General features: G+C 39.9%; 2 protein-coding genes across 3 annotated transcripts in view; one reads left to right on the forward strand and one right to left on the reverse strand.

The window, feature by feature from the left end:
• Iars2 (isoleucyl-tRNA synthetase 2, mitochondrial) overlaps positions 1-1,042 on the reverse strand; it is a 40,665-nt gene extending 39,623 nt beyond the window's left edge. Inside the window, 1 exon segment of the mRNA XM_090341171.1 lies at positions 667-1,042. Coding sequence (XP_090197297.1) covers positions 667-936 — 270 coding nt within the window. The 5' untranslated portion in view covers positions 937-1,042.
• Positions 1,043-2,851: 1,809 nt separating this feature from the next.
• Positions 2,852-27,537, forward strand: Bpnt1 (3'(2'), 5'-bisphosphate nucleotidase 1). 2 transcript variants are annotated; one of them, XM_090341172.1, is made up of 10 exons: positions 2,852-3,716; positions 10,364-10,491; positions 12,531-12,635; positions 13,970-14,077; positions 15,280-15,328; positions 18,093-18,184; positions 19,245-19,289; positions 21,761-21,958; positions 24,080-24,185; positions 26,699-27,537. In XM_090341172.1, the coding sequence occupies exons 2-10, from the start codon at positions 10,372-10,374 to the stop codon at positions 26,845-26,847; spliced, it is 972 nt and encodes a 323-aa protein (XP_090197298.1). In that variant the 5' UTR covers positions 2,852-3,716; positions 10,364-10,371; the 3' UTR covers positions 26,848-27,537. The 2 variants fall into 2 exon arrangements, with proteins under 2 accessions (XP_090197298.1, XP_090197299.1); XM_090341173.1 differs by lacking the exon at positions 19,245-19,289 and having other exon boundaries at positions 2,856-3,716.

Raw genomic sequence — 27,537 nt, forward strand, 5'->3', positions numbered from 1 at the left:
AAAAAAAAAAAAAAGAGAGAGTAAGAGGCCTTGAGTTCATCCCCCAATTCCAGCAAGAAAACTATGTATTTATGTATCTATCTATGTATGTATCTATGTATCTATCTATGTATGTATCTATGTATGTATCTATCTATGTATGTATCTATGTATCCATCCATCCATCCATCCATCCTGTCTTTGATCACCAGTACAGAAAGGAACACACTTTGGATCATAAAACAAACTTATGATTTCGAACTGCCCTAGGAATACTGAGGCTAAAGCCTACCAGAATTCCAGATTATCAAGCATTACAGAAAGTACACCCTGAATCTCTGCCTCTGCCCTCTCAGTCGGAGTGGGAAGAAGCCCCGACTACGACAGTGGCTCGCAGTGAACACCACTGCATCCTCCAGTGAGTCAGAGCTGGGCTTCGGCTTGGTTTTCTTTCTTGTCCCTTTAGACAAGTGGCCTCGGCGCACCCTCCCCTCACACTTGTCACCGCAGCGCCCCCGCCCCCGGGAGGCCCCGCAGGGGGACCCGCGCGCCACCTCGGCCAGGACACCTCCAGGCGCGTCCGCCCTTAAAAAGAGTCCGGTCCGCGAAGGCCGGCGCCCGGGGGCCCGCCCTCCCGCCCCGGGGGTGGCTTCCCCCCACCCCCCGCAGGCCCCACGCCGCCGGTACCTGCTGGATCTCCAGCTCCACGTCCGGCTGCTGGCGGCCCAGCAGCTTCATGGGGAAGCCGGTCTTCGGCAGCAGCACCGTCTCCCGGTACTTGCCGCCGTTCGGGTTAGTGAGCTGGTTACTGGCGCCCGTGACCGAGCGCACCAGAAGCCTCCTCGTCGTCCCCAGACCCCCCAGGCGACCAGGGAAGCGAGGCGGGCCGCACAGCCTCCCGGCCGCCGCGGCCACAGCCGCAGCCCCCGGCCCGCGAGGGCTCAGCCCCCAACGCATGGCGGGGCAAGCCAGGCCGCACACCCTCGCCCCCAGAATGCGCGGCTCCTCGGGGCTCCCACCCGGGTTCCGGACTCCCCCGCCCACCCCAGAGGCCTGGGCCAGGTGTCCGGGAGTGCGCAGGCGCCTCGGGCTGGAAGGGCAGGCCTGGAGCCGGGCGCGCTGGCTCCCCGGGCCGGTCCGGTAGAGTCTAATCCGGGTCTTTGTTACGGCCGAGAGGGGCGTGGCGACTCCGGGGGGCGGGGCAAGGGTGATTTCCCCCCACCTCCAGCCTGCCTCTTCTTTCAAATCCTAGGGCCCTGCTTTGGGTTATGTCAGTGATTAATGTACCTATGACATCGCTTCTATGATATTATAATTAGAAAAAAATATATATAGCCAGGGGTGGCGGCATGCGAGTGAAGCAGGAGGTTTGCAATTAGCTAGCTAGCCTGATCCACATACCTAATTGTTTAGGACTGAAATGACAATTTAGAAAACAAATAAATAAAACGACTGTTTAGGTCTGGGGATGCAGATCAGTAGTAGAGTGTTTGCCTAGCAGGTATGAGAACCTAGGTTTGAGTCCCAGCACTGTGAAAAAAAAAATTAAGTACTGGCACTGGTGCTCAGACTTGTAATCCTAGCTACTCAGGAGGCTGAGATCTGAGGATCCCGGTTCAAAGCCAGCTAACCATCAGAAAACCAGACGTGGTGCTGTGACTGTAAGAACCTAGTTTTAGATATAGTTTTCATAGAGTATAAGAACTTAGTTTTAGATATAGTTTCCATCAAGTGTAAGAACCTAGTTTCAGATGTAGTTTTTAAACTCTCAGCCCTTCCCAGAATTGAATGATGTAACCTGTGCTACCCCCCATGCCCCCTCCCCCAAACTGCACGTACCCCTAGTCTCCAGTGGCATCAGCAGAATGCTGTCCACCCAGATGTGATCCCAATCGTGGAACTCCTGGACAGCTGCAGAAGTGCCCCACCCCTAATGGCTCCAACCGGTTACCTCATGCTCTTGCTTATAAAAATTACCTATGAAATTTCTCCTGAGAGGGGACATGGCTTAGTGGTAGAGGGCTTGCCTAACATGCATGAAGCCCTATCCAGATCTTGAGTTCAAGCCCCAGGAGTGGCAAAAGAGAGAGAGAGAGAGAGAGAGAGAGAGAGAGAGAGAGAGAGAGAGAGAGAGAGAGAGAGAGAGAGAGAGAGAGAGAGAGAGAGAGAGAAAGGGAAGATTGCTCCTGATAAGGCTAACTTCAAATTTCACTTCTGTAAACCAACTTGCTTTCAGGTAGGATCAGGGAATGTGGAACCCCAAGGAAAGCCCTGTCGAAATGTGAAAGTTCTGGAAAATTGCACCCTGGGAGGAAGCTGAGAATAGCAGGAACCAAAAGGAGTAAAGGAAAGGAATGAAGGAAACTGAGCATAACTACCTTATTATTACTTTTACACTTAGCTTGCTTTTTAGCTCGTCACCGGGAAATTCCAGAAATAATCGAAAATTGAACAGTCTGGAATGCGAACCTTGCTCTACTTGATGATGGTTGCTGAAATTGTTGGTTTGCTTAATGACTTGTAATTGCTATTACTAACTGCTAATTTCTGCTTCTGTAACTTTGCTTGCTTGCTTTCTTGCTCATACACATCACCTACCCGTGGTTTATGCCTTTAAAAAAAAAATCCCACTGGATGGAAAGCCAGCTTTGCACTCTACCATCTGTGTAGTCCCACGCTTCTTTTTTTTTTTTTTTTTGCCAGTCCTGGGCTTGAGCTCAGGGCCTGAGCACTGTCCTTGGACTTTCTCAAGGCTAGAGCTCTACCACTTGAGCCTCAGCACCACTTCTGGCTTTTTTCTATATATGTGGTACCGAGGAATCGAACCCCGGTCTTCGTGCATGCTAGGCAAGCACTTTAACCACTAGGCCAAACTCCCGGCCCCCACACTTCTTTTTAAAACTTATTATCTGAGTGATGGCGATGTCCTTCTGTTTCCACAGTGGCTCACAATGGTAGAATGCTAGCCTTGTGCAGAAAAGCTCAGGAACGGTGCCCAGGTCTAGATTTGAAGCCCCACAAAAAGAAGGGCCCAAAACAACAACTACAACAAAACCAGACATTTTACATTCTTTTCATACTGTCTTCTCAATTTGATTTGCATTGCATCTCTGTCTGGACGAAGGTCTCAAGCGTTCGACAGGCATCGATGGATAGATAATATATGGCGAACTTCCTTCTCCCTGGACTCAAATTCATTTATTTCTTCCCTTGACGTTCTCATTGATGGAATCGTTGGCCCCAGATCATTTGTCACCGTCCTTAACCACGGACACAACTGCAATGGTATGGTTTGTCTCTCATTTTAAAACCCTGGGAGTGGCAGAAAAGAGCACACAGGAAGGAATTCAAAGTGAGATTTTAGATCGAAAAGGATGTCGATGGATAACAAAGCTGACAGCTCTGAAGACCACATCATTTGAGTCTAAACCACAGCGGGGCTCCGGGGCACGTGGAGCCGGGAGACCCCGGGCTTCGGAAGACCCACACCTACTGGGAGCTTTGCCTAAAACCCGGAGAAGTGGAGTTGCCTGGCAGGCCGGGAGTCTGCTGGTGTGCGCCTGCGCCGCAGTTCGCGCACGCTCAGTAGCTGAGTCAGCGCTGCCCTCCGTCCACTCCTGACCTCTTGACTCCTGGAAAACGCGGTACTGGACGCCACGAGGGACCGGTGGCTTCCCAGCGCGGGTTTCCTAACCCCTCGGGGTCTGTCTCCTCACGTGGCTGCAGATTGACTCACGGTACGTTTCCTGTCAGGGTACAAACCATGGTCCCTTACCACCCCCTTTCACTGATGAGATTCAAGGGATTTATGGTTTGGTTTGTTATTTTTAACAGGTTAATGAGATTGACTCCATATTCTCCAATCTCAGATCTAGAATCGTTTCCTTTGATTTTAAAAATTAATATTAAGTATACAAAACAGATTTCATCATGACATTAATACTTTGATCACATTGAGTCGCTCATTCCTCTCTTGTCCCCCCCCCCCCATCCTGGTTCCTTTTCCTTTTCCCCTTGTACTTTCATGTCTTTTAAATCTAGATTCCGAGTATGACAGTCAACATGCTGTAGTTGTCAGCCTTATACTCTTTAGTGCTCTTGTTTTAGTTATTTTCATGCTCTTGGGTATTTTTGTGTGATTGTAGAAGCAAGGAAGCAAAACTAGATTTGAACTTACTTCACTAAAACTTAGAAAAATGTAATCCTGGCACTAAATTTCATAATAATAGCAAATATTATTAATTTGGGGAGGTCATTCTTGGGGCTTGAACTCAGGGCCTGGGCACTGTCCCCAAGCCTCTGTCCTCAAAGCTAACACTGTACCACTTTTCACCATATGGCCACTTTGGCTTTGTTTGAGTAGTTTTTATTAGAAGATAAGTCTGACAGACTTTCTTCCCCTGGCTGGCTTTGAACAGTGATCCTCCGATCTCAGCCTCTTGAGAAGCTAGGATTACAGGTGTGAGGCACTGGAGCCTGGTTGTAATAGCAAATGTTCTTTTTTTTTTTTTTTTTTTTTTTTGGTCCTGGGGCTTGAACTCAGGGCTTGGACACTGTCTTTGGACACTTTTTGCTCAAGGCTAGCGCTCTGCCACTTGAGCCACAGCTCAAGTTCTGACTTTTTCTGGGTATGTGATACCAAGGAATCAAACCCAAGGCTTGGTGCATGCTAGGCAAGAACTCTACCACTGGGCCACAGATTGAAAGTATTACAAGCTCATTCCTGTAGTCTTAAGTAGTTAGTAGGCTGTGATCTGAGGATCAAAGTTCAAAGATAGCCCCAGGAGAACTCATTTCCAATTAAGCATCCAAAAAAGCCAGAAGTGGGAGGTAAGGCACCAGCCTTGATCAGAAAAAACTGAGCAAGAGGTTGAAGCCCAGAATCCAATCTCCAGTACTGGCCTATAAAGAGAGAGACAGAGAGACAGAGAGACAGAGAGAGAGAGAGACAGAGAGAGAGAGAGAGAGAGAGAGAGAGAGAGAGAGAGAGAGAGAGAGAGAGAGAGAGGAGAATGTACCACCTTTAGTGTATTTGGATTTATGTGATTCTATTTCTTTGTCTGTTTAGCTAAAATTCTCTAAAGTTTTATGTCCTATTTTGATAAAGGGCACAGGGCTATTATTTTTCATTTTTTAGAACTGGCCATCATGCTCACAGTTGTTTTTTTTTTAAATTATTTTTTGTGATGCCCTTGAACTTTAGCATTATTTGGCCATGTTCCAAAACAAATGATTTTAGTATTTTGATTATGAATACATCTGATATTTTTGTATCCTGATTCTCATTACCATCTTCATATTGAATTACAGATACCTCTTCCACTATAGTCCTCTGCTGTACCAGCTATCAAAGGACTCACTATAAATTCCTCTTCAAAGCTATGTGAAGTTGGCAATTTGATTCCTCTTATTTTGTTCTTCTGCACTAGTTCTTCTGGCAGTAGGAAAGATTCCTAAAATAGGTGAAGGTTAGGTTAATTGCCTTATGAGTTGTATAATCTTTTTTTGTTTCATATTTACTTCAAGCTTGGAGCCCAGAATGTTGAGAAAGAACTCAGCCTAAGATTCAGGGTCATATTGGTTATCACATTACATACTTAAGGTCAGAATGCCTTTTCAGAAGTTATAGTAAACCATTCTTTTTCCTTACCATTACCATTCTCCTTTGTCTTTGCTGGATAGTTAGAAAAACCAATCGTAGTTATAGGTGGAGATCATGTTGAAGTAGATAAACCAAGTTCAGAAAAGTTAAGTATCAATTTTTGCTCATTTGTGAAATCTAGCCTTTACACACACACACACACACACACATTTATACACATAGATGTACACACACATGTACACACATAAATACATGTAGAAACACAAATGCTTCATCCGTGTATAGAGAATATGTATGTAACTGTGGGACTGTCTGGGACTACTAGGAGGAAAGGGAAGAGAGATAGAGAATGATGAAGGATAAATAATATTGAAACATATGGTGACTAGGTAGAAAGAGAGCGTAAGGAAATGCACTGAAAGTTATTAAACAGTAGTCGGATATGGTGGACTGGGGAACAATGGATTAGGTTTATCTGACTAAATTACAATGCATGTGTGAATTACCATGACAAACCTCTCTAATATACACTGAAGACAAATGAATCACAGGAAAGTAAAATAGGCTATTTTGGAGGGCAGGCACTAGTGGGATGCGAGCAAGGCCAAGGGGGAGGGTGATGAGGTGAATAGGACCATACATACCTCTTTGTATTCACATATGAAAGTAGAACAATAAGACCTGCTAAAATTGCCTTGAGAAGGGACAAGAGCGGGGCTGGGAGTTTGGCCTCGTGGTAAAGTGCTTGCCTAGCATGCACGAAGACCTGGGTACCATTCCTAAGTATCACATACATAGAAAAAAGCTGAAAGTGGTGCTGCGGCTCATGTGGTAAAGCTTGAGAAAGCCCAAGGACAGTGCCCAGGCCCCGAATTCAAGCCCTAGGACTGGCAAAAATAAAAGGAGATGGGGTGGGGAGAAAAGGGATGGGCTGGGAATGTAGCTTAGTGGTGAGCGCTTGCCTCCCATGCATGAAGCCCTGGATTCCATTCCTCAGTACCACATAAATAGAAAAAGCCGGAAGTGGTACTGTGGCTCACTTGGTAGAGTGACATCCTTGAGTTAAATAAGCTCAGGGACAGTGCCCTGACCCCTTGAGAAAGAAAGAGGAAGGGGAAACGAGGGAGAGAGGTGGAGGTGGTAAGCTTCATGGTACATTGTGTGTGTGTGTGTGTGTGTGTGTGTGTGTGTGTGTGTGTGTGTGTATGTATGGAAATGACACTGAAATGCTTTTCAACTAATATATGCTAATAAGGACCATTTTAAAAATTGCAATCATTTTAATATAGGTAGCCAGTATAGTTTCATGATTATGGAGTCAAATGTTCTACATGTGTTGTTCATGTAAAAGGCTCCATTATCAATTGCAATGACAAATTCCAACACAGAATTTAGGCAACTTTCTCAAGGTTACACAGCTAATGTATACCAGAACCAGGGTTGAAACAGAAATAGTGATTAATCACTAATGGACCAGAGGTAATCACCATTCTGTAGGATTTGGGGGTTTTGTTTAATTGTTTTTATTACCATACATTAGTTGTTCAAGGAGAGATTTTGTTATATTTCTTCACTTGTAGACTGTGGATCCTGATGGAAGTACTCTCCCTCCCCCGCCCCCAATAAATCTTCACTCTCCCTTTTTCTTAAAGCAATTTCAACAGGCTTCATCTTTCTACTCTCGTACATGCAATTAAACTACAAAGACCATATTCATCCCTAAAGACCCTTTTTGTTAGCTGGACCCTTCATGCTGTTGCCAAAGATGCTGTTTTGGACTTGTTTCTGGACAAGTACCCGAAGGGTAGAGTTTTAGGACCCAGAAGGTGTAAACGAGATATAAAAGGAAGTACCTAGAGTGTTATTTGAACTGCCTCAAAGTAAGAGGAAGTTACTTGCCTGTAGCTTGTGTTGGCCCTGCTCTTACTCCTGCTCTAACATCAAAAGGTAAATCATTCTCCCTTGGGACCTGGGAAGGGGCATAATTGGCAGATTTTGTGTTTGGATAATATCATTAACTATATTTTCTTTATATTAAGAACAAACTATATCCATTTGTCAAACAAAAAAATTGTAGGAAATCTCTTAGGGCTAGGGGACAGTTACATTTCATAACTAATTCAGAGTGGACCAGGAAAGTACATAGTTCAGAAAGAAATAGTAGAAATATTTCCTTATTTGCCGACTACAAATGATTTGTGGAATTGCTTTACAGATTGTTTCTCTCCTTTAAATCTAACCTTGTTTATGTTTCTTGTAAGTAGATGTTCTAGTTTGGAAATGTAGGCTACACATTGTGAGGAAGGTAATATGCAGTGAGTACCTGAAAGATTTTCTTTGGAAGTAGAAAGCTGCAGGGATGTTGTAGGTATAAAGCAGGAAGTGGCTTATTCACTCCTGAGCCTCACAAGGCTCAAGTGATTGCTCAATTAGCTCAAAGGTAATGGATACTGGTGCAAATGTTTAACACCATACAGTGAAAGAAAATGATCTTCCTGTCACAAAACAAGTCATATAGCACAAAAAACTCAAAAGGAGTGTGCTAATACCTTAAAGCATTCCTTTGTTTAAGACTTTTGCCAGAGCTGGGATGTAGCTTAGTGGTATAATGCTTACCTAGCAGGCACAATGTCCTGGGTTTGATCCCTAGACAAGGCTAGAGGTTTTGCGTGTCAGTAAGTGTCTGGGTTGCCAGATCCATGGCTGAGCATGAACATAAAGGAGTTGAAGTGTTTGTTAAGCCTAGTGTTGGTGGCTCATGCCCTGTAATCCTAGCTACTTAGGGGTCTGGGATATAAGGGAATTCAGGAAGTTCTAAGCCAGTGCAGGCAGGAAAAATCCTCTAGATTCCATCTCTAAAATAGACAGCCAAAAGCTATGTTGTAGTCATTGCTCAAGTGCTAAAGCAACAGCCATAAAAAAAAAAATCATGTGATAGACTGGGAGTTTGGCTTAGTGGTAAAGTACTTGCCTAGCATGCACGAAGACCTGGGTTCTATTCCTCGATACCACATACATAGAAAAAAAAAGCTGGAAGTGGTGCTATGGCTCTGATGGTAGAGCACTAGCCTTGAGAAAGCCCAAGGACAGTGTTTAGGCCCTGAGTTCAAGCTCTAGAACTGGCAAAAAAAAAATCATGTGAGAAAAAAGTGTTTGTTGAACTTATTACTCCTGTATTCTATTTGTCATGTTCCTTAATTAGCAATGACCATAACTACTTTGTTCTGTGTGTAATGCCCAACACCCCATATGTCAAAAAAATTAATGTAGCTGGGGGTATATATAGTAGAGGTATAATTCAAGTGGTGGAATGCTTGCTTATACCATAGGCAAGGCCTTAGATTCAATCCCCAGTACCAAAAATGAACAACAACAAAATATCCAGCATGATTATGACATAAGACAAACAATTCAAATATCATAAAGAAGTCCATTTTATTTTTATCTTAATTCAAGACAGCTACTGGTCACATTGTGGTACTATGCATTATTGTACACCAATTTCAGTTTCATCTTTTGAAGGTTTTCAAACACTTTGCTTGTTTCAGTATTCTTAATTTCTGTAATGTGGATGAAAGAGGAAAAAAATCTTGAAAAGGTTAAAAGGCATATCCTCATAGAGTAGCATGAAAAGGTTTTGAATTGAAATATATAGTATCTTTTATATAATATAGTCTTTAAACAAAGAGGATAATAACATGTTACATTATTGTGATGAAATAATGTTCACCTAATTTTATTTAGATGTGGTAGACTTTTTGTTTTGCCATGTTATATATCCAACCCAATGTTTTATACGAACTGTGTACATGAGCTGTATCTTCAGCCTGAGGCCTTTTCCTTACTTGGGTTTTGAGACAGGATCTTGCTATGTTCCTGCTATTTGCCTGGAACTCAAAATCTTTCTGCTGCTGCCTCTGGAGTGCTGGGATTATAGGATAGTGTCGCCACACCCAGCCAGCGTGAGAGTATCTTTTCTTGTTGCTATTGTTAGAGTACAAGAGGTTTATTAGGAAATGTTTTTGGCATCATGTGCCAAAGGAGAATGTTGGCTAGAATATTTTTTGTTTTGTTTTGTTTGCTTTGCAGTGCTAGGAATCAAGCAGGTTCTGTATATATTACATAAGCTTTCTACCACTTAGCTACAATGCTCATTCTTTTAAAACTTTTCTCACATACACATTTAAATTCTTGGTACTGTTTGTAGTTCTCTGGTACTTACCAGTTTTGTATATTTCTTGTGGGATTGTTTGTTGTTTGTAATAAGATTTCCCTCACTATACTGTACTATTCACTATACCTATCTCAGTCCCTTAAGTGCTGGAATTACATGTATATACCACCACCACTGGATTATATTTAGTTTTATGTTTTCTTACCTGAACTCACCAAAACATTAACTTCTCAGATGCAGACAGTATTGTACTTTAAGCCCAGAAGCATCTTTCACAGCGTATTACATACCACACATACAAAACTTCCCTGGGCTAAGCAGCCTGGTCTGGTTTTACTTGTGCTTTGAAATTTCCCATCTGTGTGAGAAAGATGTGTTGAGAGACTTAATACTGAAATGGGGTTTTTCCACGTCTCTTTTACTGCCTATTTATTCAGATTACTGAGTAGAATAAAGAAGCTCTTAATAAATAATTGACTATTTTACTCAGTTAATTGAGATAGTCCCAAGTAAGCATTTGACAATTATGTGTTGAACTGAGTTCTAGTAGATAGTACTATTAATTTGGCTTTTAAATTAACGTGACATTTTTCTTGATTCCTTTTCAGGACTGATCATGGCATCCAGTCCTACTGTGTTGATGAGATTGGTGGCTTCATCGTATGCCATTGCTCAAAAGGCAGGAACGATAGTCAGACGTGTCATTGCCGAAGGAGATCTGGGTATTGTGGAGAAGGTGCTGCCACTCTCGTTTCCTAAGAGCCTGATTTCTATTCTTTCATAATCTGGATAAACATTAATACTACTTAGAGTTATTGATGGCTCCTTTATGGAGATTGCAAGATCTTTAGGTCAATGAGCTTTATATCTGCTTTGAAAATTCCTTCAAGACTGAGAGCATAGGTCAACTGACAAGTATAGGCTCTGCCAGGGAAAGTAAAGGAGGGGAGAAAGGGAAAAGAAGGAAAATGACTCCACGCTTTTTCTAAGATCTTTATATGATATGTCCTCTGACCAATGTCTAGACTCAAGGTTACATCAGTGCAAAGATGTAAAAAGAAAACAAGATATAATGTTGGGGAAAAATAAATGAGTATCTTCTTAGAAAATGCTAAAGACAATTTGGTCTTAAGGGTTTTAGTAGTTAATAATGAAAGCTTCTGAAACAACACACAGAGTTAAAATGCTAGTATAGAGTCAGCAAAAGAGATCCTATAAACTAGACTGAAAGAAGAATTTTCTTTAGATATGCATTTAACAGATCATAAAATATCCTTGGGGCTTTTCAAGTTGTATATCAATAAAACATGATAGGCAAATCATGCCATAAGCCTGGAGCTTTGTCTAAAGTCCTTAGTTTCTTGGATTTCACAAGGTATCTAATGGTATAACTGAAAAGATTAGTATCAATTTCTAGTTAACTGTTACTATTACTTCCTTATCACATTTTGTTTGCTTACTGAAAGACTCTCCATTTTCAAAATTATCCATGTTCATGTTCTTGTGAGATTAGTTTGAAAAAAGAGAGAAAGGAAGGGAGGAAGAAAGAGAAGAAAGGAAGCAAAACACATTTAACAAGTTTGTCAATAAAATGTAACAATATAATGTGTCAGATCACAGGGTATATGTTCAAAACAGTTGCATCATCTGAGAAAAGCAGACTTAATTCAATACTATGTACAGGATTAATTACATAAAGTCCTATAATTGGGTTCCATAATATGGGATAGATCTTAAAACTGATTTGAAAAAGAAGTTTCTGCTGGCCGCTGGTGGCTAATACCCATAATCCTAGCAATTCAGGAGTCTCAGATCTAAGGACTGAGGTTCAGAGCCAGCCCGGGCAACAAAGTCTGTGAGACTCTTATCTTCAATTAACCACCAGAAAATGGGAGGTGGTGGCGTGGTTCAAGTGGTAGATCGCTAGCCTTGAGCTGAAGAACTCAGGGATAGTGCCCAGGCTGAGAATTCAAGCCCCACAACCCACCAAAAAGAAAATAAAAGAAAAGAAAAAGGTTTTCCAATGACTGCATGTGAGGCAAGCAGTAGAAGCTGCTTTCAGTAGGCTGCTAATCTTGCTGTGTTTTCCTGGTGCTGGGGACGCAGTTCTGGACTTCAACCATTGAGCAACACTCCTTACCCTGTCTTTTCTTTTGGTGAAGTTTTTCCTTTTCTGAAAAATCAGAAAATGAGAAAAAGTTAACAAGTAGTAAATAGAAATTACTTGTCACATTATCATCGCTAACATTTTGGATAATTTCTTTCCAGATCATTATTCTTTTCCTTTGGCATCACTTTCCTTAAATTGATTTTATGTGGTCCAGCTTTGTGGCCCAATAGCTAATGAAAATAGAAATATAGGGTCCGAGTTAGAAAGAAAAGTTCTATTATTATTGTCCTTTGTATCATCTCTTTTTTGTGATACTTATTTCATTACAAAGTATTGTAAGAATTCTTTTTCAGATAAAGTAATCCATCTGACTAGCCTTCTATAAATTGCCACAGGTCATAATACTCTGAAAACAAAGGAAGTTATGATATCCTTTGCAAAACTGTCCATTGTCCGAAATCTGACTACCTGGATATAGATGGAGTAGGGTGCTATAGGTGGCTTATGTTATTAAATATTAATATATGTTATTACATATTAATTCAGTTTGCTATCATATTCCTACTTTATCTTTATTATGTTCTGTGAATCTAAAAACGAAGTGTCACATATATGAGACAAGAAATTCGTGAATTTAGAAATCAGTAGATTTGTATTTGTTACAGACCTCTGCAACAGACCTACAGACCAAAGCTGACCGATTGGTACAAATGAGCATATGCTCTTCATTGGCACGGAAATTCCCTAAACTAACCATTATAGGAGAGGAGGTAAGAGTGGTCAGGGATATAGTATTTGTTAATCTCTGTTTGCACTGTGGATTTATAACAGACATGTCATTGATTTGTTGCCAGTGTTGAGTTTTAAGCATTATGGCTAAGTAACATTATATCCATGAACTTTGAAGGAAGTATCTCATTTGAAAATATTTTAGTCCATTTTTAGTCCAGAAATCTCAGTTCCTTAGCTGGAGGAAATATGTTTACTGTTAGAATTTTTGGACTCCGCATACAAACTATGACATGGACAGAGGGGCTGCAGGTAAAGCAGAGGTAGAGCATTTCCCTGCCACAGATTGGATCATCTGCACACAGAAAAAGAGATGAGCAAGCTTAGGGGTAAGAAGTATCATTTAGGTTTAAGAGCAGTTGATTCACATAAGTGAAGCTGTAGGTTCAATTCTCAGCCCCCCCAAAATAAAACAGGAAAAATAGGAAGAGTTCTAGAACTAGGATGGGATGTAATAGAATGTATAGAATGACTTCCATTGTTTGGTTTTAGTTTGTCTTTAAAATTGTAAAAGAGAATAAGGTGGATTTGGTAGTTTCCTGTTGTTTTGTTTTTGTTTTGAATCTTCTTAGGTATCCCAGTCTTGTCTTGAACTCAAGATTCTTCTGCTTCAGCCTCCCAGTGCTGAGATTAAAAGCATTCATTACCATGCTAGCTCTAGGATAAATTTTGTTTTACTTTATTTTGGTTGTTGTTGTTGTTTTTCAGGAATGGTGATTGCACTCAAGAGCCTCATGACTATGTAAGTACTCTACCACTGAGCCATGTCCCCAGTGCTAATACAAATTTCTTTAAAACAAGCTTATGAACTTAATTTTTAAAAATAATGAAACAAAAAATTAATAAAACTACTTCTCTTTTTAAACTATGTTCATAAACTGGGAGTATAGTTCAAGTGGTGGAGTACTTTTCTAGCAAGCTCAGAGTTTTGAGTTCATTGCCCAGTATTGTCATTTCTTTTTTTACTAAAAATATCTCCCCTCTTCTCCCTCTCTCCTTCTCCCTCTCTCTTCCTTCCTTCTTTCTTTTCTTCCTTCTTTTTTTCCTACTTCCTTTTTCACTTCAGTCTTCATTCCTCTTTTCTTTAAATAAGCTTTACTCAAGTTGTGACCATTTAGTCAGCTTGGATAAGTCACATATGGATTATTGCTTTAGGGATTTTAATTATTAGATTTACTTACAAAGCTCTATAACCATGGCTGTAAGTGGGAAGGACTAGTAGAAACTGATACTGAGCTTCCTCTGTTACTAACACAGAAGGTACTTTGGAAACACTAAGCAGCTTCAGTAACTGGTAGTGGTGTTTCTCCCGCAGGACCTGCCTTCTGAGGAAGTGGATCAAGAGCTGATTGAAGACGGTCAGTGGGAGGAAATACTGAAGCAGCCATGCCCATCGCAGTACAGTCGGATTAAAGAAGAAGATGTAAGCTTCAGTTTTATGTTGTACCTGTTCACCTAGGGGTTTGTTTTGTGGTGTAGAGGATACAGAAAGTAAGTCAGTTCATAAGAACTGCATGACAGCAGTATGCTCTCACTCAAAACCCATGTCAAGTATAATCTTAGTGGCTCATGGCAGCCTATTCTGATTCATTCACAGTCCTAAGCAGATGCTATTTATTTTCTTCGAATACTACTAATTGTATAGACTATTCACTTTTTGTTCTGCTTATGTAAATTGTATCTTTAAGGTAAGCTGACTTTTGATTATTTTTTTTTTACTCTTATTTATTTATTTGGTTGGTCATGGGGCTTGAACTCCAGGCCTGGGCATTGTCCTTGAGCTCTTTAGCTCAAACTATCGCCCTACGCCCTATCCCTTGAGCCACAGTGCCACTTCCAGTTTTCTGGTGGTTAAATAGAGATAAGAGTCTCATGGACTTTAGTGTCAGGGCTGGCTCTGAACCTCAATCCTCAGATCTCAGCCTCCTGAGTAGCTAGGATTACAGGTGTGAGACACTGTGCCAGGCTTGTTTTACTTTTAAATCTGATACCTATATCTGGTTCAAAGCATTCTTGATGCCTCTTTGAAAATTCTCCTGTAGCACCACCTAGAGCTCAGTGTGTTCATAGCATTGTGCTTAGCATTCAAGTGACAACAAAGGGTTATCAGTTAAACATCTCATATTGGAACTTTTCTTTTACTTTTTTTATTTTTTGAGATACAATCTCACTTCTAGGCTAGCCTAGAGCTTGTGCCCTTTTTTGTGTCTAATTTAAATGAAACTAATCTATGTTTGCAAATTTTTAAAGTATTTTACTGTTACAAAATACCATCCAACACGTGTGCGTGTGTGTGTGTGTGTGTGTGTGTGTGTGTGTGTGTGTGTAATTTTTTTGACCAGTCCTTGGCCTTGAACTCAGGGCCTGAGCACTGTCCTTGGTCTTTCTCAAGGCTAGAGCTCTACCACTGGATCCACAGCACCACTTCTGGCTTTTTCTATGTATGTGGTACCCGTGAACCCAGATCTTCATGTGTGCTTGGCAAACAGTCTACCACTAGGCCAGACTCCTGGCCCCATCTTAAATTTTTTGAATGAAAAAAATGGCTTCAAACTTTCAAATCTATGTGTGGAGTAGTATACCCTTGATTTGTATATCTCCTCTTTTTCCATCCTTACTTTACAGCTTGTCGTCTGGGTGGATCCTCTGGATGGTACCAAGGAATACACTGAAGGTCGGCACTCCTGTGTTCATATCGCACTAGATGGGAAGTTCAGTTGTGCACACAGGCTCTTCTATATTGGATGAAAAGCTGTTATCTTTTGTTATTTTTGTTGGTCATGGGGCTTGAACTCATGGCCTGAGAGCTGTCCCTGGGCTCTTGTAGGTCAAACCTAGTGTTCTACCACTTTGAGTCATAGCCCCACTTCTAGGGGTTTTTTTTTGGTTTTTTTTTTGAGTGGTCAGTTAGAGAGAAGTGACTTTTCTGCCCAAGCTAGCTTCAAACCATGATCCTCTTGAGTAGTTAGGATTACACGTGTGAGCCACCAGGATTTTTTCTTAAAGCTGTATTTGTACTCATAGCCGTTAACTGTTATAGTAGAAGGAGTCTAAGCATGGTGATCCATGCTTGTAATTCCAGTACTTGAGAGATCAGAACGGAGGATCAAAGTTTAAGGCCAGTTTAGACTGCATAGGGAAGTGCTGCTTCAAAAAATAAAAACAAGAGTGGGGGTGGGGGGAGAACAAAGGACAATAAAAGAGAAATGAAGGAGGTAACTATGATCAGAGTACATATTAGATATATGTATATAATAATTTATGAATGATATAATGACTACATATACATATTATGAATAATGAATGAAATATCACAATGAGTTCATATATACCAAGAAAAATAACTACTAAAAATTCAGGAGAAAAATTCATCTTCAAATATGACAATCTATTTGTACATGAGAATATCAATCATATTAAACCAGTGTTCCCAAAAGAACTACACTCAATGCCAGTTCTGTTTAGGTAGAAAAGAAATGACAAGTACCTCCTTCTGCCCTTGCCATGTCACCACCATTGTCCCATGCACCTCCCACCTGCTCTCCCATCTAAAGTTATTTGAAGAAGAAAATTAGAAAGCAGCAAATTATAGTGGTAGAGCACTTGCCTAGCAAGTGTGTGAGGACCTGATTTCCAATCTCAGCATTGCAATAAAGAAAAAAACAAAACTGACAACACAAAAGTAAGAAACATCATATTGAGAAGCCAAAATCTGGGGATTTTGGAAGCTTTTTAATTTTTGTGCTGGTTCTGGGTGCTGTCCCTGAGTTTTGTTTTGCTTAAAGCTAACCCTCCAACACTGAGCCACAACTCTACACCTGGATTATTCTAGTTAATTGGAAATAGAGTTTTTCATAGACTTTCCTGCCCCCGTTGGCTTTGAACTACAATCCTCAGCGCTCACTGTCCTGAGTAGCTAGGATTGCAGGTGTGAGCCACTGGCACCTGACTAGAATTTAATAAAAAAAACTCCATTTTTCCTTTTTCTTTATTGTTATTATTATTGTCAGTCCTGGGGCTTGAATTCAGGGCATAGGCATTGTCTCTGCACTCCTTTTGCTCAAAGCTAACAATCTACCACTTGAGCCACAGTGACACTTTCAGCTTTTTCTGTTTATGTGGCACTTAGGAAGCAAACCCAGGGCTTCATGCAAACTAGGCAAGCACTCTACCGCTAAGCCACATTCCCAGCCCATAAGTGTTCTTATATTGGTTCAGCTTATAGCTTAAGAAACAAGAATAGCTTAAGAAAAGACAATTTCTCATAATTACTAGAAAGAAACTTTCTAGTGCTTAGATGAGACATATCTATAATGAATGATTCAGTCAAGGCAGAGAATTCTGAAAGAACCTGTCTCCAATTAACCACCAAAAAGCTGGAAATGGAGCTATGGCCCAAGTGGTAAAGAATCAATCTTGAGCAAAAAAAGCCAAGAGAGAGAGTAAAACCTTGAGTAAAAGCACCAGTACTGGAACAAAAAACAAATTAGGGGGAGGGGAAAGCTTATTTACACCCTAACTCCTACCCCTGAGATTTTGATTTGCTAGAGCTGAGAAATTACCTGAGATTTGTATTGCAACATTCATACCAAGTTGATTCTAATACTGCTTAAAAGTCTTCACCTTTGAGAATCTTGCTTTAGAGGCTTGTTATGCAACTCTGGAGAACAATTCAGATATGTCAAGAGATTCAGCAAGAAAGAGTGAATTAGATGGTAGCTAAAGGGGTATAGAGGGATCTAATAAATACGTGTGAATCACAGAAGCCAGCATGGCAAGAAAGTCTGTGAGACTTATCAACAATAAAACACCAAAAATTGGGAAGTGGTAAGTGGCTCAATTGTCAGAACACTATCCTTAAGGAATAATGATACAGGATAGCACTATGGCCCTTAGTTCAAGCTCTAGGACACACACACACACACACACACACACACACACACACACACACACACACACACGTGCTGAGTTATGGCTGCTCTACTTATTGGTTTACAAACTATACTATTACTTTAGTTAAGTGGCTGTTTATATCTAGTCGGCTCTTATAATTTGTGCATTATGCCCTTAGTACAATTAATTGTGTGCAAATCATTACCAATTCCTTTTTTTTTTCCCAATCCTGTGGCTTGAACTCTGGGCCTGGGCACTGTTCCTGAGCTCCTTTTTGCTCATGCCTAGCACTCTACCTCTTGAGACACAGTGCCACTTCCAACTTTTTCTGTGATTAATTGGAGATAAAAGTCTTGTGGGCTTTCCTGCCTGGTCTGGCTTCAAATCACGATCTCAGCCTCCTGAGTAGCTAGAATCACTAGTGTGAGCCGTTGGTACCTGGCTCCAATTCCTTACTTTTTACTGAAAAATAACTTGGAGCATTCCATGTATTGTGATGAGTCATAAGGCAAAGAAGTGGTATAACTGATATCTCTTCTTTATAGGTCTTCTTGATAATGTTACGGTTCTTATTGGAATTGCTTATGAAGGAAAAGCCATAGCGGGAATCATTAACCAGCCTTATTACAACTACCAGGTATTACTATCAGTAACACAAAAATGTTAACTAAGTAAGTATACCGTGGTATCATTCCAGATATCTAGTCCACTGTTTTCTAGCATGATTTCACAAGCAGCCGTATGGAAAACTTTTTAAAATGCAGATTTCCCTCAGTTATACCCTAGACTTACTGAACTAGAATCTCTGGGGGTACTGGTACCAAGCATTTATTAGTATCTATATTAATATATTCATATATTCAAATATAGAAATTGTTTACACTGAATTTTATTATTTACTTATGATTGAAATGCAAAAGTTTGGGAATCACTGACATGGTTCTTGGTTAGCTTAGTTATCAAGACACCTGTTTCTAGGTAGTTCTTGAAGCAACTGAAGGAATAAACCATGTCATCCAAGACAAGATGCTAGCCGTATTGCTATCCAGGTAATGCTGTGTGGTACCTATTAGAGTCAATGTGATAATGGATATACGCCCTTGCACTCTTTCTTACTTTGTCTCTTCTAATCTGCTTTGACTGCCCATTATATTTCAAAGAATCTGTCTTCCTTAGGTATAAAAGACTAGTGTTACTTTCAAACCAAGAATACACTGCTAAATCATATTAATTTTTAAACTAAAATTTTGAAATAAAACATTTGAAACACTTGAGGTATTTATATTAATGTGACCTCAATAGACCTTTGGAGAAAGAAAATTAACCAGAGTCAAGATGATTACTTCTTCAATTTCTATTTAAAAAAAAAAAGGATTCATGTTTACTTCTAATATAACTTTTTTTCCTGATTCTTCTTTATAACCATGTGTTTCTTCAGACTTATCAAAATAGTTATACATTGTTAGGAAAGTCTTTCATTCTAAATTGTTTAAGTGATCATTAATTTTTATAATATGACTTAATGTGGATACAGTATTGTGATTTTTATGTAATAGTTTAAAAAAGGGCATTTAATTCTTTAAAGACACTAATGCATGACACCTTTTATCAGAAATAAAGACCTAAATGCTTAGGACTTAATAATTTCCATCCCTTTTTTCTGAGATTAGAAAAAAAATTGTATTCATCTTTCACAGAACGATGAAAAGCTGAAGTTAAGGGAACACAGGAATGAAGCAAAGGTGAGACATATAGTTAGGGCTTGGCCAAACCAGTAGATAGAAAAGAGGTAGACACTTGTGGCACCAGAGCATCGTTGTCCATCCCGTGCACCAGCGTGTTTTCTTCTGTTCTGCTCATTTCCTCTCCCTTTGCAACATTCCCTTCTGTACTCTAGCTTCTCTTTTCCTTCTCTTTGCTTATGCCATAAAACTTGTTTCAGCACATTGAAACAGAAAACTGGCTCAGCTGTGTTGATATTCAAGGCTAAATATTTCATTTTAGTCAGTCATGATCATCATCATAATAGCTGAAATTTATCAAGAACATAAGAGCTTACTATGGACTCCAGACTTAATATTGATCACCCTCTGTAAGGAAACCATATCCCCATTTAAAGAAGAGGAAACGGAGGCAATTAACTTGCTAATGTCACAGATGGGTAAATAGCAAACCTGGGGTTAAAAGTCAGATACAAACTTTCATGTTATTCTACATTGCTTTCCTGAGCAAGATGAATTACTAAAATATTTGGATCACAGGTGTTGATACCACACACACTCCTTAGTAACCAACTTCCTGTCTCACTGTCTGCTTCCCAGGGAATCCTACCTACAACATGAGTTTACTTCACTCAAACAGCACCAAGTGTGCTGCCCTAAGAGAAGTAAGATGATGCTTATGAAAACATTTGACTAGTAAACTCTGGCTGCCTAATTCAGTGATAAAGACTATCTGCTTTAATTGGCATGTGCCTATAATCTGAATTACTTGGGAGGATGGGAAAGGAGAAACTTACGAATGAAGGGATTCAAAGACAGCCTGGACATGATAGCGAGACCTAATTATTTTAAAAAATGGAGAAAGACAGGTACCAGTAGCTAATGCCTATAATAGCTTCTCAGGAGGCCAAGATGTAAGGATCTCAGTTTTAAGCCAGCCAGGCAGGAAAGTTCATGAGACTTTTATCTCCACAATTAACTGTTACAAAAGCCAGAAGTGAAAGTGTGGCTCAAGTGATAGAGAGCTATCCTTGAGCACAAAGAGATCAGGGACAATGCCCAAGCCCTGAGTTCAAGCCAAAGACTGAAAAACAAATCAAAAACAATAGGGGGAGAGTGGACAGAAAGAAAAGAAACAAAAATTAAAAATTAAAGAACAAAGGAGAGACACTTTTGAACATACATGAGTTGGGTTTGGTTATGAATTTTCTAGAGTTCTTGATCAGTTTACCTAGTGACAGCAAATTTTTTTTTTTTGCCAGTCCTGGGGCTTGAACTCAGGGCATGGGCATTATCTTTGGGCTTTCTCAAGCCTAGAGCTCTAACCCTTGAGCAACAACATCATTTCCAGGTATGTGTAGGTGCTACCAAGGGCTTCATGCATGCTAGGTGAGCACTCTACCAATAGGCCATGCTCTTGGCTCCTCCTCTTCTTTAAAATGTGGATAGTAATCTGTACTTCCTTGGATTGCTTTGAGTGAATGAGATAATGCATGTATTTAGTTTGGTGTCTAGTACTTGTATGGCATTGAATAGAATATATATATAGATATATATGCCTGTCTACAACATATATACTATATTAATATGTTTTGCTGGCTTTAAAATAATTATTTTATGTACTGGATTTACTTTCTCTGACATATAGATTCTATTTTTCCATGTATCCATTTACACCAGTGTGTCTGAAAATTCTTTGAGCTCTTGCAAAGGAAATTACAGATTCTATTGTTATGTACTGGTACAAAAGTTAAGCTTGACCTCATTATTTAGAGCTACTGTTCAGTATCAGCCTATGTACTTGCTGTATCTCTGTGGAAGCAAAATACATTTTCATCATAGTAACATGGTCCCTGCTGTTTCTTGGATACTAAAAGTAGTGATCAATGTTTTTTTCCTTGATACTTCAGTACCCTTTTTGAAAATGGCAATTTCAGTATTATTAGCTATTACTGAACCATTTTGCAAGAAATCATAAATCCGTATATGATGTTTCCTTTGCTAATGACTCAAGAATACCATTTAAGGCTGAGCACTGATGACTCACTCCTGTAATCCTAGCTACCCAGGAGGCTGACATCTAAGGAGCACAATTCAAAGGCAGCCTGGGTACAAAAGACTCTCATCTCCAGTTAACCACCAGAAAACAGGAAGTGGCACCAGCCCTGAGCTGAAGAGCTCAGGGACAGCACCCAGGCTGAGAGTTCAAGCCCTACAATTGACCAAAAAAAATTCCTTTTAATACCTTTGACACTACTAACCAAAATAACAATGAAAATGATCAGCCTATTTTTTCAGCACAAGTTCTTGATCAGTGTTATTATTCTTGTATTTTTTTATCATATTATCATGCTGTTATTTTTTATAACTACATGCCCTATGTTTGAAATGGTCGGTCTGCAACTAAAGACTCCATTTATAGCTGACATCCTTCTCCAGATCATTACAAACTTTGTTCCCCTTCCCCCCCGCCCCTGCCCTTGTCTATATAGGCAGGACCAGAAGCTGTGCTGGGAAGGACAATCTGGGGAGTTTTAGGTTTAGGTGCCTTTGGGTTTCAACTGAAAGAAGCCCCTGCTGGGAAGCACATTATCACCACTACCCGATCCCACAGCAACAAGTTGGTCACCGACTGTATTAGTGCTATGAACCCTGATGATGTGCTGCGAGTCGGAGGAGCTGGAAATAAGGTATGAAGAAGATGTGTCATCTGCTCTGAAATGTAACTGAGTCATTGAAGGAAATAATGAACTTCTTTGAAACTGTAGAATAGAGCTGGGCTGGGAACATCTGCTTAAAAATGTAAAACAACATGAAAAAAAAATGGGTTAAAGGGATGTAGCTTAGTTATACAGCAGGTGCTTAGTGTGCACAAGATCCTGGATTGAATCTTGGTAGGGCATAAAAAGAGAGACATACAGGGTGGGGAGAGGGGTGGCATTTAGGGTTGGCATTTTTCGTATCTGAGTTAACGGCCCATGCTTCTTGCTAACGATTGTAATTCCCAAGAACCTTCTGGATTATTTCTTAGTCCTTCCACAGATTCCAAGCATAGACCTGTCTGCATCCTTTCTGGATACTTCCTCCATTCTTTCATCCAGGTGTTTAGTATCTTGGTCCCAATTTGATCTCCCCCCATAAACCCTGATTTTTCTCATCTATTTGCACCCTAGATGTCATTATGATAACATCCCTCAGGTATCTCAGATTCAGCATGCCTAATTTCCACCCGTCCTCTCCCTATTTGCTATGTGGTTGACTTGATCACCTTCACCTAATTATTCCAAATTGATACATGAAAGTCACCCCAGATTCTTTCTTTCCTGCCCTGGCAGGAAAGTCCATGAGTCTCATATTCCAAGGGAGTGTGGCCTGGTGGTAGAGTGCTCACCTAGCATGGACAAAGACCTGGGTTCGATTCCTCAGTACCACATACATAGAAAAAGCTGGAAGTGGTGCTGTGGCTCCAGTGGTAGAGCTCTAGCCTTGAGAATACCCAAAGGACAGTGCCCAGGCCCTGAATTCAAGCCCCAGGACTTGAAAAACAAACAAACAAAAAAAGATATGTGTGTGCTGGTTCTGGGGATTGAACTCAGGGCCTAGGCACTATCTCTGAGCTTTTTTGCTCAAGGCTAGCAATCTACTACTTGAATCACAACTCTACTCCTGACTTTTTTGGTAGTTAATCAAAGATGAAGAGTCTCCTGGCTTTCCTACCCAGAACTGGTTTTGAACCTTGATCCTCAAATCTCAGCCTACTAAGTAGCTAGGATTACAAGCATGAGCCACCAGAGCCTGTCAAAATACAAACATTTTAAGATGGAAATATATTCCTGTATTCACTGAAGTAGTGACAGGAATGGTTTCTCTTTGTCTTTGCCTTTTGTAATCAGAAAAATTGATCACCTCTTTTATTTCCAAGGGAGATCATTTGCCTACAAAGCATTAGTTCCTCAGTCTTCCATACCTTTCTGTTTTGAAAAAGCCTTCCTTGGCAGTTTGTAACTTTTTCAGTCAGGAACCCTTTAAGAAACTGACGAAAGCTTCAGCTCCTTACCCATCAAAAAAGGCATACTTGGAATGATTATCCACACAATAAAAGCCTTGGCACATTTGCTAGGTGGGAAAAAAAAGTGTTTATTCAAAAGCCTACAGTAGGATTAAAATACCTTGTTTTCATAAATAGTACTGAAGTCATTTTATGTTTACTGAGATTTTTTTTTCTTGGTCTGTTTTCTTAATATATGAACTCTGAGACTTTTAAAAATAATTATTTTACAATAACCAAAAAAAGTCACTTTGGTAGCAAGTTTCTATTTAGATAGTCATGCAAGCTGTATCAGGGGCCATAGTTGTACAAGTATTACAGAAAAGGTTGGGATGACTCCTTAAAAGGTCATAGCAATAGCTCTGGCTCTGAGATCTGTGGAAAGACTTGTTAGACTGGTCATCCATGCACCTATGTAAGAATTACTGGTGTACTGTCTGCTACTTCCCTATATTTTACTAATAATGGTCAGCACTGAAGTTTAAAAACCTTCATTAAAATAACATAAATAAGCCTTTATTTAACTTGGGATATGAACACTACTCAGATATATTCCCTATAGTTTATTTGGCCCATGTTTTTCTCCTTTAGGTCTCCATATTTTATTGCACATTTGTTATTTCTTCATAGTGTTATGTCATTTAAAGGTTTTAACTGAAACTGGACAGAGGAACTGATGAGAAGTGCTCTATAGTACTAGCATTTAATGTTTAATTTGTATCTATTTCATGTTGAAGGTTAATTAATATTTTTAATCTTTCAGATTATCCAGCTGATTGAAGGCAAAGCCTCTGCCTATGTATTTGCAAGTCCTGGATGTAAAAAGTGGGATACTTGTGCCCCAGAAGTAATCCTACATGCTGTGGGAGGTTAGTCCATTTTATTTGGGAATAGTTTCTATATTATAAAAACCATTTTTATAGCACAAAACTATTAAGACATTTAAATAATTTTTTTTGTCGGTCATGAGGCTTGAACTCTGGGCCTGTGATGCTGTCCCTGAGCTTTTCATCTCAAGGCTACTGCCCTACCCCTTGACCCACAGTACTAGTTCGGTTTTTCTGGTGATTAATTGGAGATAAGAGTCTCACAGACTTAAGTGCCTGGGCAGGCTCAGCCTCCTGAGTAGCTAGGATTACAGGTGTTATCCACTGCATCCAGCTTCAGTAATGTTCTTTACCTAGATTTCTAGGAGAAATGTGGAGATTATCCAGTGCAACTATTCATTTCATAGATAAATAGATTTTCAGCAGATTTGTTTTCACTTTAATTCTTTTTTTTTTTTTTTGGTGGAGGGGACTTGGATCTGCACAGTTAATTTAATTTAACCCTTATCTATGTTTTGTTTTTGCGGGGGTGGGGGATAAGGGGGGGGGGAAGTCCCCCTCCTCGGGCATGAACTCAGTCAGGGTCTGACACTTTCTGAGCTTCTTTTGCTCAAGATTAGCCCTCTACCATTTGAGCCACAGCTCTGCCTCTGGCATTCTTGGTAGTTGAGTGGAGATAAGAGTCTTATGGACTGGATTTGAACTACAATCCTCAGAGCCCCATTAGCCTCAGCCTCTGAGCGGCTAGGATAGCCAGAGCCCAGCCTATGGTTTTAATTCCTTGAGAGGTTTTGTTTTAACCTTGAAAAGTAAAATGTTTACCGCCATTGGCATCACCCACTTAGTCTCTTGTAAGCTGGAGTCGCTGAATCTCTCAGTATCAGTGCTAAAGATCACAGTTAGAAAATTCTTAAAAATCTGATGAAAGGCATGCACCAGTAGCTAATGCCTATAATCCTCACTATTCAGGATGTTAAGATCTGAGGATTGAGTTTCCAAGTGAGCTTGGGCAGGAAAATCCATGGGGCTTTTTCTTTAATCCGTTACCATAAAACCAGAAGTGGTGCTATGACTCAAAGTCATAGAGCTAGCCTATGAGCACAGAAGCTGAGAAAGAGCCCAGGCCCTGAGTTCAAGCCCCAGAACAGACACACACACACACACACACACACACACACACAAACACACACACACAATATGATGGAAAATTTCTTGTAGATATATACCTAGTAAGATGATTTTTTTTTCCAGCTTCAAAGAGACACCACTATACTCTTAGCAACTCTTTTTTTCATTCCCTATCAGAGACTGGCTCAACATATAGTCCTTGCCTAGCATATGCTTGCATTCAATCTCCAACATAAGATATAATACTTCCCAGATTTTTAGACCAAGCTATATGCAATGTATTTTATATCCATTCATACAAATATCTTTTTTTTTTTTTTGCCAGTCCTGGAGACAGAACTCAGGGCCTGAGCACTGTCCTTGGACTTCTCTCAAGACTAGAGCTCTATCCTTGAGCCACATCACCACTTCCAGCTTTTTTCTGTGTATGTGGTGCCAAGGAATGGAACCTGGGTCTTCGTGCATGCTAGGCAAGCACTCTACCAGTAGGCCAAACTCCCGGCCTCTCATGCAAATATTGGCATATTATATGATAAGGAGGTAAGATTGTGTTTCTGTATATTTGATAACAGGATAAAAATTAAAACTGAAATACCATTCTGTTATATTTTATAAGTATTTTTGCCTAAAAAATTGTAAAACTATTAAAATTATATAGTAAGCTGAAAAAAAATTGAAAACAGGAATAGCAGTGAGAAAATAAACTGATAATTAAGAAATAAAATTTAGGAGAGTAGGGATATAGCACTTTAGTGGTGGCTTGTACTTAGCATGCATGAGGCCTTGAGTTTAAGCATTACCACCAAGAAAAAAGAAATACAAATTGAAAGTACTTAATGAAATTCATTTTAATCAGGGAAAATAATCTTTTGTCCTTTTAGTTAAAATTGCTCTTAAGCGTCTTAAACTTCACATGAATTAAGTTAACCTTTTATGGCCATTCACTATTTAGTCCAGAATTTTTTGAATACTTTTAAAGAAGCAGCGGTCATTTAAAAATAACTAGAAGGGAGTCAGGTACTGGTGGCTCAGACTTACTTATCCTAGCTACTCAGAGGCTGAGATCTGAGGACCACAGTTCAAAGCTAGCTGGGGCTGGAAAGTCTGTGAGATTCTTATCCCCAATTAACCACAACAAAACCAGAGTGGTTCTGTGGCTCAAAGTGGAACGCTGGCATTGAGCAAAAGAGCTCAGGGACAGCACCCAGACCCCAAGCTCAAGCCCTACGAACAACAACAACAACAAAATAAAATAAAATAATTAAAATAACTAGAAGGGCTATGTCAGAGAGGTAGCTCAGTGGTAGAGATGGTGGTTAGTATGTGCCCTACTCTGGGTTCAATATATAGCACCTTACTCCACCCCTCAAAAATACTTGAAACATGATCCAATTATCTACTAACATTTTGTTCATGTTTTCCTGTAGGAAAGTTAACCGATGTCCATGGGAATGCCCTTCAGTACAATAAGGAGGTGAAGCATATGAACTCTGCAGGCGTCCTGGCCACTCTGAGGAATTATGACTACTATGCAAGCCGAGTCCCAGAGTCTGTTAAGAAAGCACTTGTTCCTTAAAGGAATCATTTACTTAGCCTAGTGGACTTGGTCCACAAAACAATATATTTTAAAACTGATTGGAAGGAATTAGAACTCTACTTTTATTACTTGGTTATCTCTCAAACAATACATTTTAAAGCTGATTGGAAGGAATTATTCACTGTTCATACTTATGAGTGGAAAATAGCATTAAATAATTTAGCTTTATAGGTATCTAATACTCCTAATCCTTGGACATATATTTTTTTGTGTGTATTCTTTTCCTGTTGGGCATGGTAGCACATACCTGTAAATACTAGCTACTTGACAGGAAGGGTACCTCAAACTCAAGCCATCAAGATCAGCCTGGACTATATAGGAGACTATGTCCAAAAAGAAGAAGAAGAAAAAACAAAACAAGAAATTTAATTTTATGAACTAATCAGCCAGACAGGTTTATACATATGGAGAATTTATAAATTTGGTGTGTTGTATTTCTTCTCTTTCTTTTATGTGGAAAAGTAGGAGGGGGAAGTTTAATTCTATCTAACTGTCTAGATCATTTATATAATCAACATTCCTAAGCAAGATTTCATTTAGGGCACAAAATATAAATTGTTGAATAAGTTCACTTTTATAATTTCTAAAGTATTCTTACTCCAATTATGAATACTATGTATGTTGACAGTATACTTGTGGGGAAAGTTTAAAATAAATTATTGGATTCTA

The sequence above is a fragment of the Megascapheus bottae genome, chromosome 10 (assembly GCF_031878675.1).
Source record: "Megascapheus bottae isolate mThoBot1 chromosome 10, mThoBot2.hap1, whole genome shotgun sequence".
Lineage (NCBI taxonomy): Eukaryota > Metazoa > Chordata > Mammalia > Rodentia > Geomyidae > Megascapheus > Megascapheus bottae.

Bases quoted from the DNA above. Each gene is read 5' to 3' on its own strand.
- Bpnt1 (XM_090341172.1), top strand. From the start codon at position 10,372: ATGGCATCCAGTCCTACTGTGTTGATGAGATTGGTGGCTTCATCGTAT. The intron at 10,492-12,530 runs GTGCTGCCACTC...TATTTGTTACAG, and splicing joins ATCTGGGTATTGTGGAGAAG to ACCTCTGCAACAGACCTACA. The intron at 18,185-19,244 runs GTATTACTATCA...CATCTTTCACAG, and splicing joins AGCCTTATTACAACTACCAG to AACGATGAAAAGCTGAAGTT.